Source organism: Ambystoma mexicanum, chromosome 14, assembly GCF_040938575.1.
Source record: "Ambystoma mexicanum isolate Mex_15411 chromosome 14, UKY_AmexF1_1, whole genome shotgun sequence".
Lineage (NCBI taxonomy): Eukaryota > Metazoa > Chordata > Amphibia > Caudata > Ambystomatidae > Ambystoma > Ambystoma mexicanum.
Genome location: NC_090940.1, coordinates 113,835,592 through 113,848,389, shown reverse-complemented (window position 1 = coordinate 113,848,389; position 12,798 = coordinate 113,835,592). Strand labels below are relative to the sequence as shown.

At 42.1% G+C, this 12,798-nt stretch overlaps 1 protein-coding gene across 1 annotated transcript in view; it reads left to right on the top strand.

Moving 5' to 3' along the window:
- GPX2 (glutathione peroxidase 2) overlaps window positions 1–12,512 on the top strand; it is a 32,505-nt gene extending 19,993 nt beyond the window's left edge. Inside the window, exon 2 of the mRNA XM_069638355.1 lies at window positions 11,576–12,512. Coding sequence (XP_069494456.1) covers window positions 11,576–11,926 — 351 coding nt within the window. The 3' untranslated portion in view covers window positions 11,927–12,512. The remainder of the gene's footprint in view (window positions 1–11,575) is intronic.
- The last annotated feature ends 286 nt before the right edge of the window (window positions 12,513–12,798 follow it).

Below are 12,798 nucleotides of genomic sequence, written 5' to 3'. Positions count from 1 at the left end.
CAACTTGGTCAGACTAGAGACCAACTGCCAAACTGATGCAGAAGTCTGCCAGATTCTGGAGTGCTCTTCTATCAAAGAGATGTTGGGGGCAAGCAGGCAGTGTGGCATGTCATGAAAAATGTAATGTGTCAACAGCGCTCGCCTCAGACATATGTGTGCAGTTTGCAAACATGTTTGGAATCCAACATGGCTAACTCAACTCTCTATACCGCCGAGGTCGATAAAGTGAGTACAATTATATTGTTTTCTAAGAGCAAATACTACAGAATTTAGAAGCTGGAGAAATCCATCATGAAGGGCTATTCAACAATATGTTATGTTTGCAAATGACTATTCTCACTGTGAAGTCTTCTGATTATTAATTACTCTCTCCATTAGATGTTAACGTCCTGATGGATAAACAGAAAATCACAGTTTGTGGGGGGAGAGGGGGAGCGGTATAAGTGTTCTGCAACTCTTTCTTGGCAGCAGACGTAGAAATGTTGTTTTTATAAGCCCGAAACATTCAGTGATCCCCAGAAAAGTGAATGTCATGAGAAAAAATGAGATTTCAGGCAGGAAGAGGCCTGAAATTGCCAATTTAGCTTAATTTGCAAAATTGGCGAAGTGGGAGAATCTTGCTCTGGATTCGCCAATTTCTCGGCACTGTGAATTTTGGTCATTTCGGCCTCCCATAGTCAGGATATTTCACTTCATCACTTGCAAAACCCAGCACCACCACCCATCAATTTGAGTCGTCTAAATTCGGACCCGCAATTAGACTCTTTAGGGTCTTTGCCAAGATTGTGTTGGGCCCTGAGGGTTGTCTGGCTTCAGCCCTTGTTTGACTATCAAGCATTCCCTGGTCGTACCCATCCACCACACTAGGAGCATCACCAGGAGCTCAGGTCCGAACCAGCTCTCACTCTTTCTGCCCCTCTACATGGGTGCCTCCTCCTCCTTATATCTTCCCTATGCCCCCTCTATGCTCTTCACCTCTCCTCTTCCATCCTGCATCTCTCTCCTTCTCCTTGACATTCTGCCACGCTTTGACCTGCGCCACCACCACCCCTCACTCTCCTCCTCTTGTCTTTTCTTCCTCCTCCCTACTGAAGCTCCAATGTTCCTTCTCTTGTCTTTATTTCTCCTCCTTCGTCTCTTTGAGTTTCTGCCCTCTTCCTATTAATGAATCCTTTCTGCCTCATCCTCTTCCACTCCTCTCTCTCCGTCATATTCTCCAAACCTCCTCATTTCTATACCTCATCACCTATGTGAGGGGTCAGAAATGTGAGGTGTACAACTTGGCAAAGAGTTTTCACAAGAAGCCATTTTATTCAATCGTAAGGGTTTGATGAGGGCCTTACTATCCCTAACCTAAAGAGGATTTCCCTGCCTATCAAAATAAACTAAAGGAAAACACTCTAATAAAAGGAATTGGTCCCTCTCACTTATACATATATCAAACTCATAACGGTAGTATCTGGCAATTCAAACATAACAGAAATTACAGTTATATTCAACCTAATAACTGTGTATTCTTGTAACCTGGGTCAGATCCCCTCCCCCAGATTCAAAGCAGGATTTTCATTCAAAGGTTCAAATAAGAAAGTTCCGTTTTGTAGCAAAGTTCTGATCATACGGTTCTTCTTGCTCCAAAAGTCTTTCACTTGGACTTTAACCAACAGTTCAACCAGGCGACAAGTCTTTATCTTTCCAATTATAGAAAAGAGTTCAACACAACTTCTTCTTCTTAAGAAACAAAGGAAACCCTTTTCACAATGCTTCTGTATCGACAAGAATGTTTTGTCAGGATGTTTCCACCACAATTCATGAAACGCTTTAGTAGTCTTGCCACTTCTTCTCCACAACCTTCAACCACAATACAGTACTTTAAAGATTTTGTCCTGGTCCACTAACCTGCCACGACTACCACTAAAAGGTGCCTATCCTGCTATACTCGCCTGCCAGGACAAAAGCTCCTAACACTAATACAAGTACTCTGTGGTGAGGTTAGCTTCAAACCTTTTGGAAAAGTCTTTGGGGCTGATTCATGGAATTTGTGCGCAGGCAGAATGGCGCACAAATCCCTGTTTTACGGCACACAAATTCCATGAATCAGCCCCTTTGACTTTCAACAACATCAAAATTCACAACTTCTTCTGGGAAAACATGAAACACATTGGTGCTGTATGTTCCACTGTTATATTCGGCACATGCAATGCAGGTTATTTTCCTCTCCTCCTTGATACTTTATACCAGGAGTGCTTCTCTCCTGCCATTCTTGTTTTCCCACTTTTACATCATAAGATTGCTGGCAATGTTTCTGTGTTACTTTTGCCCCTCTTTGGCTTAGGCAATGCTTGTTGATATCCTCCTCAATTATTGCCTCTTCCTTCCTCTGGCAATAATGGTTATAATTAGCTTGCTTCAGTATTGCTCTCTCTTGGCTTTGGCAATGGAGGAATGATCAACTTGCTTCAGTATTGCACTTTGTTTGGCTTTGGCAATGGTGGTTATGATGAACTTGCTTCAGTATTGCCCTCTCTTGGCTTTCGTGTTGGCTTTAATAGCAATGATTATAACCTTTCTTTTCATCTCATTTTTACAAAGTTCTTGTTACGCCAATTTGACTTCTTCATATTAGTTCAGTATTCAAAATGATTATCAGTAGTCTGCGGTCAGTTACGGAGCATACTGGGATTACCCAACAATGGTAAACTCACTGGTTTCTGCCTATGTGTCCTCTCGATCCTCTGCCACTGTTCGTTCTGCCTCTTCTGCTGTCTCCTGCATGTTAGACTGCTTTGGTGTGTTTTCTGCAGCCCAGCCGTTCGGTAAAGGATCTTTTCTCGCTCCTAGTGCACTCCGATGCTCGCAAGCCACCGGGACACTGCATGCAATAAGGAGAGCCTCTCTCTCCAGAGGGAAAGCCTGCTACCACACCGCTTCCTGCTGTGCAACCTGTGCAATTAAGGCCATCAATATAGGTGACCCTTTCAAGACCATACTCTGATCCACAGATAGCTGCGGCAGCTCTGTTTTCTTTCTTCTTCCACTGCAACTGCATCAGTTGGTCTCTGCAACTCCACCTTCTGTTTTTAATCGCTTGCACCTGTGGGGGCCTTATATATTGAAAATTCCCACTCAGGTGTGGGTCATTAGAACCACTAGACTGCACCTTGCATTTTAGTGCCTCCGAGTCCCTCTTCCTCGCCCCAGTACTTAGGGCATGGTGGGACTTGAAGTCCCCAATGTTCTGATTTCTTTTTCCTTCAGGAATACAAACTTCAACTTTATTGGATTTACTGTTTATAAATTAGATCCTTAGGGAAGGATTATTTAGGAGTTAATGGTTGGTTCAGATTTAAGGGAGAATTATATTCATTAGAAGTCAGGGTATTAAGTTTCTAATTCCTACACATATAATTTTCCTGTTCATCATTATCATTTTCACGACCATTAATGTGGGTAGGTTTGTGAAAAGAAGCTCTTTTCGGACAACAAGCCATTAAATATTCTGGCATCATGGAGATCTCCCTCTCTGAAGAATATAAATGCTGTGTCTCTCCTAACGGAGTCCTCCTGTTCCTTTGGGGGCCTTCTTCTCCCAAGCGATCCACCCAGCTAAGACCACCCCCAGGGTTAAGATCAGGTAACGGCTGCCTTCCCCAGGCCACCTGGGAGGAGACTTTAGGCAGGGATTCTGTGAGTATTAGGCAGGATTCATCACCCCTCTTTCCCTCTGGTCCTATTTCTATTTCTGATGTTATCCACTCCTCCTCCTTATCGCTCTTTTCACCTCCTCTACTTCTGTTCTCTGTGGTAATCTCCTATCATGCTCCATTATGCTCCACTTGACCTCTTAGCTCCCTCCCACCAATCTTTAACTTTGCTCCTTACCACTCTGCTCTTCCCCTCATGCTCCCTCCTCCTGACTCTCACACTTTTCTCTGTCACCATCTCATTTTCATATTCCCACCAACCCCACTGACAGTGCTCCTAACTGTTTGATTGAATTTGCCTGTATGAATGCGGACAGTGAGCCTTTTGATTAGAGTCCCACGCAGGAACTACAACCCTTCCGAGCTGTGTTTGTTTACAAGTGGGGCCATGCGCAGCTTTGTGAGTTTAGACCATGTCCATGTGGCCTGCAGTTTCAAATGTGTACTTGACGTCGCAGCCACTCTGCATCTTCTCTTTGCTTGGTTTTAGTATGCAGAGGACTTCATCTCCCGCACAGTCTCCCACAAATTCAGCAGTATGGGTTTGTGCATGCATATACGACTAACACCCACTGCCGAATGTCTCTTTTGAAACAAAGCTTCCACAACAGTGCACCGGCCTCAGTGGATACCCATGGTAGCGGGTCCACACCTCACTGGGATCATGGCACCAAGCCTCTACTGTTTCACACGCCTGTCTATCTTTGCAGCGGTGTTGATAGGTCTGGAAAAAATCTGGGGCTACGCTAATGTTGTGACTGTAGGGACTTGGGGCTAGCTAGCCTTTTGGTTGTATCCCCTGAGCTTCTATCTGGGGCTACAACCAGAAGACCCGGCACTATAGACCCGCCAGCCACCCCCCCCACCCCAGCCCCTCAGCAACGCCTCTGTTTCTTTGTAGTATTAACAGCAAGTCCTTTCAGAATAAAGTCAGTGGCATTTCTCCCAGGGAAACCAGCTGGTTCTCACTGACAGCTCCTGGGAATTCCTTATTAATGGGAGCCGTCAACCTTCCATGGCATATATAAGGGCTTTTGGTATCAGCAAAAAAGGATAGGGATGGACTGGGGGAACCTGGGGATCTGCTATGTACCCCCTCTGGGGTATACTTCATGGAGCGAGTGGTAGTCCACGGTCCCAATCGTCCCTCCAGTCCCATCCTCTAGCCTAAGGTTTCAAGGCATGAGGGAAGGGTACCAACACCCACTCCCAAACCACAGAAGCTGGATGAACTCGACCCTCCCACCGTGGTTGGCACGGGTTCCTGATGGTAGATTGTACAGGTGACCATTGGCCTTTGCACATGATGATGGCCTAGCAAACATTGAGCATGCAACTGAGCATGCAACAAATGCAGGTAACTTGAATATCACATGAACACGATGAAACAATGAATGACACACGTGGGAATCAATTCTCAACATGAAGCACAATATGCATGGCTTGATAGGCAAGATGATCGATGAAAAACAAGCAACAAATTCAATAAGCGAACCACATACAAGTCTCTCCCTAAGCAGGAGTCTTAACGTACTACAGTCCCACACGATTTGCCAAGTAAGCCATCTTTCCCTTCACATAGAGCTTCAACTAGTGTGGTATTCCTTGAGTGCTTAATCCTGTGTTTCCTTTCACACAGCATCTGCTAACTTCTATCCTTTACATGCATAACTTCATGTTTCCTTTCACACAGTGTTTTCATGGCAGTTCCAAACCCTTAAACAAAAGAGAAACTGTCGGAGCAAATAACCCCCATAGCACGTGTACAAATGAATTCGCAGAGAATCAACCAGCGACCCATAAATAGTATCAAGAATCTTAACTGAAGGTCCGGGAGCCCCGTGACGCCGCCCGGACACTGATGAGTATGGCGAGGAATTCACTGCGAGCTGCGTACATCACCGCCGCCTGACTCAGGTCTCCTGACTTGAGCGGCATGCACTGAACAAACACCCCTAGCACGCCATCGCTGCCATTGCCCAGGTCTCCAGCTGCTTGTCTCCTACAGACACCTCGCTGGGTCCACCCGTGCCGTTATCAACTTCAATAAGCCACACCTGGCACGGGCGGATGGCAAGCTTTTATTCCGGGCGCAGCTGCGTGCCGTGCGCTCTACGACCTCTTCCCAGGACACATAGAAAATGTAGTCCTGCTGTGGACCGGCCCCTTTGTGCACTGCCTGATTGAACCTGTCTCCTCTCTGCCCCATTTCTTTTTGCTGACATAAGACATGGGACTTTGTCACAGTATGCACTGCCAGAACGTTTGCTTTGAAGGAGAATAATGTGAAGGCATCCTGAAGCAAGACACAGACAACAGATTCAGAATTCAAAATAAACACTTTTATTAACTTAAATGTCAGGATGGAAAAAGGTCTAACTTGCCCTATTCTATGGTGGGACTTCCCTACCTTAAGAAAACTAAGGAAAGTCTGAGGCAAAGAGTTCAACTGAAGAATCTGTTTGTGTTCAAAAACCTATACTTGCCCTCACAGCTAAATCGGTACAATGTGTAGGGATGTCAACAACCAAAAAGAAAACAGTGTTTAACACAATGTTCTGAGCTTTTTCCAGCTCCCAGCTCCCTTTCAGCTCCCTTCCCCAAGTGTAAAACAGTTCTACAAAAAAGTCTCAAAATTACCTTCCTTGGACTTCAAATGAAATAGTCTGAATCAGTACCAAGGGTTCCCTTCCCCAAGTCAGGACTCGGGGGCTCCCTTACCCGAGAATTAAGTAACACAGTTCAAAAAGCAAGATATCCTTGTCACCTAAATTTTAAGTTTCAAAGTTCAATCAGTTTGGTTTTCAAACATGTGTTCCTTTAGTTTGCAGCTTTCACACAAGTAGACATCAATGTTCCTTGTTATTTGCAAGTTCAACCTTCAACAACTTTTGTTTGTATGTTCTTAAAAGTTTAATTCATTTTAGAATTTAGCACACTGTGGTTTGCTTATCCTTTAAAGTTTCCCTTTCTGGGTTCCAAATGTCTTCATTTCGATTGTTAACAAGGTTTTGATTCAGGTTGGTATTCAATAATTAAGAGTTTTGCTTATGGTTCGGTTGCGCTTTATATGCTGTTCAATATACATTGGTTTCACTTTAATTGAATTGGCCACTGTTCAGATAGCTTCAAAAACGTGTTTCATGAGACACGCGACCACTCCGATACAAAGTATTCTTAGCTCTTCCCACCTCTTCGGTAATTGACAATAATGGATCAGAGACTTTCGAAAGCGTGCTAATTCAAAGCACCCGACCACTCTGATACAAAGTATTCAGCCAATAATAAAGTTCACACTCTCCCGCACCGGGTTTCCCATTCATTAAAAACTCACCGTCACTTTCACAATTCTTTTTGCAGCACAGATCATTCAGCCTTCTGCTTTGAGTGTCAGCACTCCAGCTCCTGCCCCTCAGACATCCCTGTGGTGGTCCTTCCACACAGTGGAACGAGTACTTCGACCAGCAAGAAAAGGGGCAGCCTTCCCACATGGCTCCCTTCACCTTGTTCAGTCTGCTCCAGGGAGTCCCAGCTCCCATGCCACGCTTCCCTGGACCACCTTTCGCTGTAGTCCCCAGTGTCTTGGCATCCTGCTCCAGCTGCTTGAACCTGCCTCCTCGGTGCTCCTCCTGTTGCTTTCTTTCCCACTGGGCTGTTCTCCTTTTTTACACCTGCAGTCCTTTGACAGACTGCAGGTGAGAATGGCCAATTAGTCCTGCCTGACCGCAATCAAAAGGAAAGGCCTGACCTTCAAAGTTCTTAGCAGGCATCTTCCTCGTCCCAGTACCAAAGTGGTAAAATAGCCTAATCTACTTTGCTCTTAGTTGCCTATTCTACGTCCTAGTACTGTCAAGTGCCAGTTGTGGAGAAATGAGGGGAACTAGCTTCTAACAGCCTATGAAGGTTGGAGAAGGGTTGGGTTGGTTGTCAATAGGAAAAGGGGGATTCCATGTCTTGCCCAAGGGCACACCACTCTCAGTCCCCAAGGACCCTCCACCCAGGTGATCCTCCCTCGCTTCTCTGATCCCAGGATCTGGGGTCAATAGCAATGGCCTTTACCTGGCCAGCTGCGCAGAGGATCAAAGGGGTTTAGGAGTGAGAATACCCTCAGGTTTCTCACAATACAAATTACTGGAAGGGTGATTATAACGTTATGATTAAAACATCTTAACCAGGAAAAGCCTTGTCCATTGCTGCCTCCAGTGCTTTAAAAATACCCTTGCTTCAGACAGATTCACAAATTCCTGAAGGGAGATGAACTGCCTCCTGGAAGACTTTACATTGCTTTGCCAATTACACTGATCTCATTTGAGAGTAGGCATGTGGTTTGTGAACAGGGCTTCTCTTGTCCTGGTGAAGTTGGCTAGCACTGGGAAAATGTCCCTGTTGGACTTGCACCGGTTACAGTGAAAACGACCTAATTGGCTCGATAAATAAAAAGGAGAATATCAAAGTTGCAGATGGCGGGGGAGGTGTTCAGGATGGGATTGGAGAGAGACCACAGTGTCAACTGCAAAATACAGCAACACAAATATCTTAAGAGCGGGAGTGCCAAGAGCTCAATTCTGTTGCCGGAGTAGGTGGAGCACTGCATTGCAATGCACTCACAGCTGTAATTAGAGGATGCTTCTTGGCCAAGGTTGCACACATAAGAAAAGTGGTCTTAAACACAGTACAATTAAGAGCATTCTCAAAGTGGAAATGAGGAGAACTAGGAGGAACTGTAGCAACGATGAGTTTGCAGTGGAAGTGGCTGTGAATAATCAATGATTTAAAGAAATATGATATGCAAAGAAAGATATGACAAAAGCAACAATAGAAGTAAGAAAGCTAAAAGGAGGAATGATAATCTCAGTACAAATGATCAAGTTCAGTTCATTACTCAATATTGAGCACATACTAAACTATAATATACTACGTAAACATTGGTACATCTCGTGTTTAGATAAGCCGGTAAAATGGCTCTGCAAGTTAAGCAGGTACAAATCCTGTCAAGGTCAACTCAGCCTTTCATCCTTCTGAGGTGGATAAAGTGAGTGTGAGTTAGGATTGGGTAATAATAAGAAATGTAAATATGTGCTATGTTAAGCGCTTTAAATCAAAGCGCTATATAAATACTAAATGATTATCAAATATCAAATTATTATTTAGTCAAAGATATTGAGAATTGAGTTGAAAAAGGATATAGAATCATTCTAAGCTGAAACTACAAGTCACCTTCATTTACTAATCACCGGAATACTAGGATTCTGGCAGAACCAGAAGGTTTTTTAAATGCAGTAGATGCAATATGTGTCAATGTGCCATAGCAAAGGTTGAGAAAAGTGTAACCTACATTGATCAATAAACTGTGATAAATTACATTACAATGCAAATCATATATTCTTTTATTTGTTTGCCTGTATTTGCAAAATATTCTATATTAGGAGCACAGAAAGAAAGCTGTGATAAAGAGTAAGAGAGCATCTGCGGAGAATGATGGCAAAGATGATTTGTGAAATTAGGGCTTTTAGGGATGGACTCAACAAGGATCATTAGCTGAACATGTTGTTCTACAATTAATGACACAATTAAGGGAAATTGATGTGATAATGGATTACTGAAATATCTGATCATGAACAAAACATGGAAATGGGAGTCAATCTGGTCATAAATTAATTGAAAAAGAAGAATGTTGGGAGGAGCAATCAATGATAAGGAACATTCAATGAGGAACATGCAATTATGATTATGTATGCATCACAACCAAACACCATGAATATAATTAAAAGGAATAGGAATATGTGCACAAGTATGCACAATTTGTCTCTGGAGGATAGCTCAGCGGCAACGTGATCGCCTTGGAAGCAAGATGACACGGAGCAACCCAGGTTCAATCCCTGGGTCCGGGCTTAGAAACCTCTGGGTAAATAACCTACCATATCATAATTTGTGAATCCGTCCAGGTAATTTCATGATGTGGGTATTAACATTTAAATGTGAGCAGTGTGTAAACAGTGTTGGTGATATATGCTAAAACACAGTGACAAAAGCAACATTTACATAATTAAGGAAAACAATGTGCAAAACAGGGCTCCATAGCAAAGAGCAATTAGAACAACATGATTTACAAATAAATGTAATTAAAAGAATCAACATTACATATATTGAGGATACATCACTGTTAACAATAAGATGGAAGCCACAATAAGAAGAAATAAACAGTATGGTAACTAACAATTTAACAGAGGGGTAAAAGATATTGAATATGGACACTGAGGATATTATATTCATAACATGTATATAATATAATAGGGGAGTGCCTAAATAGGGGAGAATAAATGGTAATGATGACCGGAGTACCCTTAAGAAAGAAATATACACTTAGTGGTGAGAAGAGAAACCAAAGTAGCTTACACTGTAAAATGGCTGCCAAGGCAACCTAAAAAAATTTCATTGTATAGCTAGTCCTGTTTTATGTTTACTGAAGTTTAAGGATGGGTTGGCCCCAAGACTCTTGCCTGCACACAACAGCTGACGTCCTGAATAAAGGAGAATCTGATTATGACCCAATGTAAGGAAAAGTTGTAGAGCGATTTGGATAGTGAAGAAGTGTTTATGAGACTAACTTACATGAATTACCAACTGGAAATAATTTTAATTAAAGGTTCTATAGTGAAATTAATATCCTTGAGTCAAAAAAGGGGTAGTTAATTCCAGTCAGAGACAGTCATAGTGAAAAAAATGAAAATGAATAGAAAATTGCACTAAAATTGACTGTTAAATCACCCTGTATGATAAAGGTCAGTAAATTAGCAAAGTTGAATTTGTATAAGTGTTGGTGAGGACCATTATGATTAATTATGTCCTTTATTACTGCAATATAATCGATGGATTTTTCTTTATGCTTCTTCGTTTGTCACTTCTGTTCCGCTAATGCTGTGCTTAAGCGCAGCATTAGTGCAGCAAAGGTGACAAGCGCAGAAGCATAAAGAAAAATCCATCGATCTCAACTAGGGCATGATTGCCCATAGGTACATGATACAAGAATCAGTGGCTTACGAAATAGAAGAAATCCTTTTTGAAGTTCTGCCCGCCGCCACACCCATCAATATTAAGCGTGTCTGCTGTGCAAAAAGTGGGGGTACATTTGTTTTTTCCTTACATCAAACAAGTTTCGTCCTGTAGAAGGCCCAAAAAACAAACCGTCCAACACCGTTTGGGATAAAAACGTATTTTGACATACGTGCCGAAACACGTGTCGACAATCTTACAGCTGGAATTACCAGCTATCATATTTTCCCTTTTCTGAAAAGAAGTGACGAACATTGTCTCAAGTTTGCTGACTTTAATGAAACATGGTAAAAATGTGCAAATAAATGCATTAACAAATGTGGCATGGTATATGTTGTTTAAAGTCACCTCTTACTAAGCCCAAGGCACAATATTTTGAGAGTGTTTGGAATCAATAGTGAATGAAGTTTGAATAAATATATTTGCGCAAAAGAATGGTTAAAAACCTTGAAAGTGACACTCAAAATCAAAGATTTGTTTTTAGCTATGATTAATTAATTGATATATATTTTTTGAACAAAAAGACTTTGTTGGGCTAACTTCTGAAAAGATTGAAACCATCAAATAGTGCAACTAATATGAGTGGGATGGTCAGGGGTAACCAGTTGTCTCTGTATATTTAGCACTCACAATAAGTGACATAACTGTGTAGTGCATATATATTTATTGACCAAGACTCTTGCTTAAGCCGCTATCAAAGAGTGCTCTGATAAAGTCCCTCCACAAAAACATTTTTGTATCAATTACAAATGTACTTTGTTTGATTGTATTTTTTACTCAGTTGACCAGTTATTCTAAATGTATGATTTCTTTTGTAACAGGAAAACTGTGTGAATGAAGAAATCCTTAATTCCTTAAAGTATGTCCGCCCTGGACGTGGATTCGAACCCAATTTCATGCTCTTCCAAAAGTGTGATGTTAACGGCAAAGAAACTCATCCCGTCTTTGCATACCTGAAGGACAAAATGGCTGCCCCTGACGACAATCCCACCTCGCTGATAATGGACCCCAAGTTTATCATCTGGAACCCAGTCCATCGATCCGACATTTCCTGGAACTTTGAGAAGTTTCTGATTGGGCCAGAAGGAGAGCCCTTTAAACGGTACAGCAAGGACTTTCAAACCATTAACATCGAACCCGACATCCAACGGCTTTTGAAACTTGCCAAATAAGGACAGGATACATTTAATTAAATTGGTTATTTATAACGTGCTTAATACTCAGAGGTTTCAGAGCGCAGGATCAAACCTGTGTTGCCACGCGTCGTCTTGCTTCCAAGTTGAACGCGTTGCCCCTGAGCTATCCTCCCAAGACTAAATCTAAGACCGGCGAAAACCAAAGGATCTTGCATTGGAAATCTCTTGCTCTTTTGTTGGGCCGGAAACCACTACCATACCTTTCCAGGTCACTAAAATTATCACTGTTGAGCGATGTATTTACAACATCTAGTATTTAAAAGGCCCCAAGAAGATCTAGATATCAGGGGTCTGCAACCTTTGACTCTCCAGGTGTTCCAGACTACAACTTCCATCAGCCCTATCCACCATAATGAATGGTGAGGGATGACAGCAATTGTCCCAAACATCTGGAGTGTGCAGATTGCAGAGCCCTACAATATAAAATCATGCCACGACACGTGGGGTAATGGATGTATATTGTGAGTCGAGAAGTGAGTTGGGAAACAGATGCAACAGAAAGTCTAGTGGGAATAATAATAGCTCTTACACAGCATTTTAATTTTAAGCACTATATATATATATATATATATATATATATATATATATATATATATATATATATATATATATATATATATGTATTGTGTACTGTGGTTTCATAAAAATAAATTACTACATGGTAATTTCTTATGAGGTATTTTACTTCATGGGGATAAAATAGCTAAGTATATGTAGAGGGGTAGAGGGTGTAAAGGGGTGGGGGAGGGGCAGGATATGAGGCGGCCCCCATTTAAAGAAAAAAACATTGAAGTCAATGACTATGAAGTAAATTACCACGTAGTAATTTATTTTGATGAAACCACAGA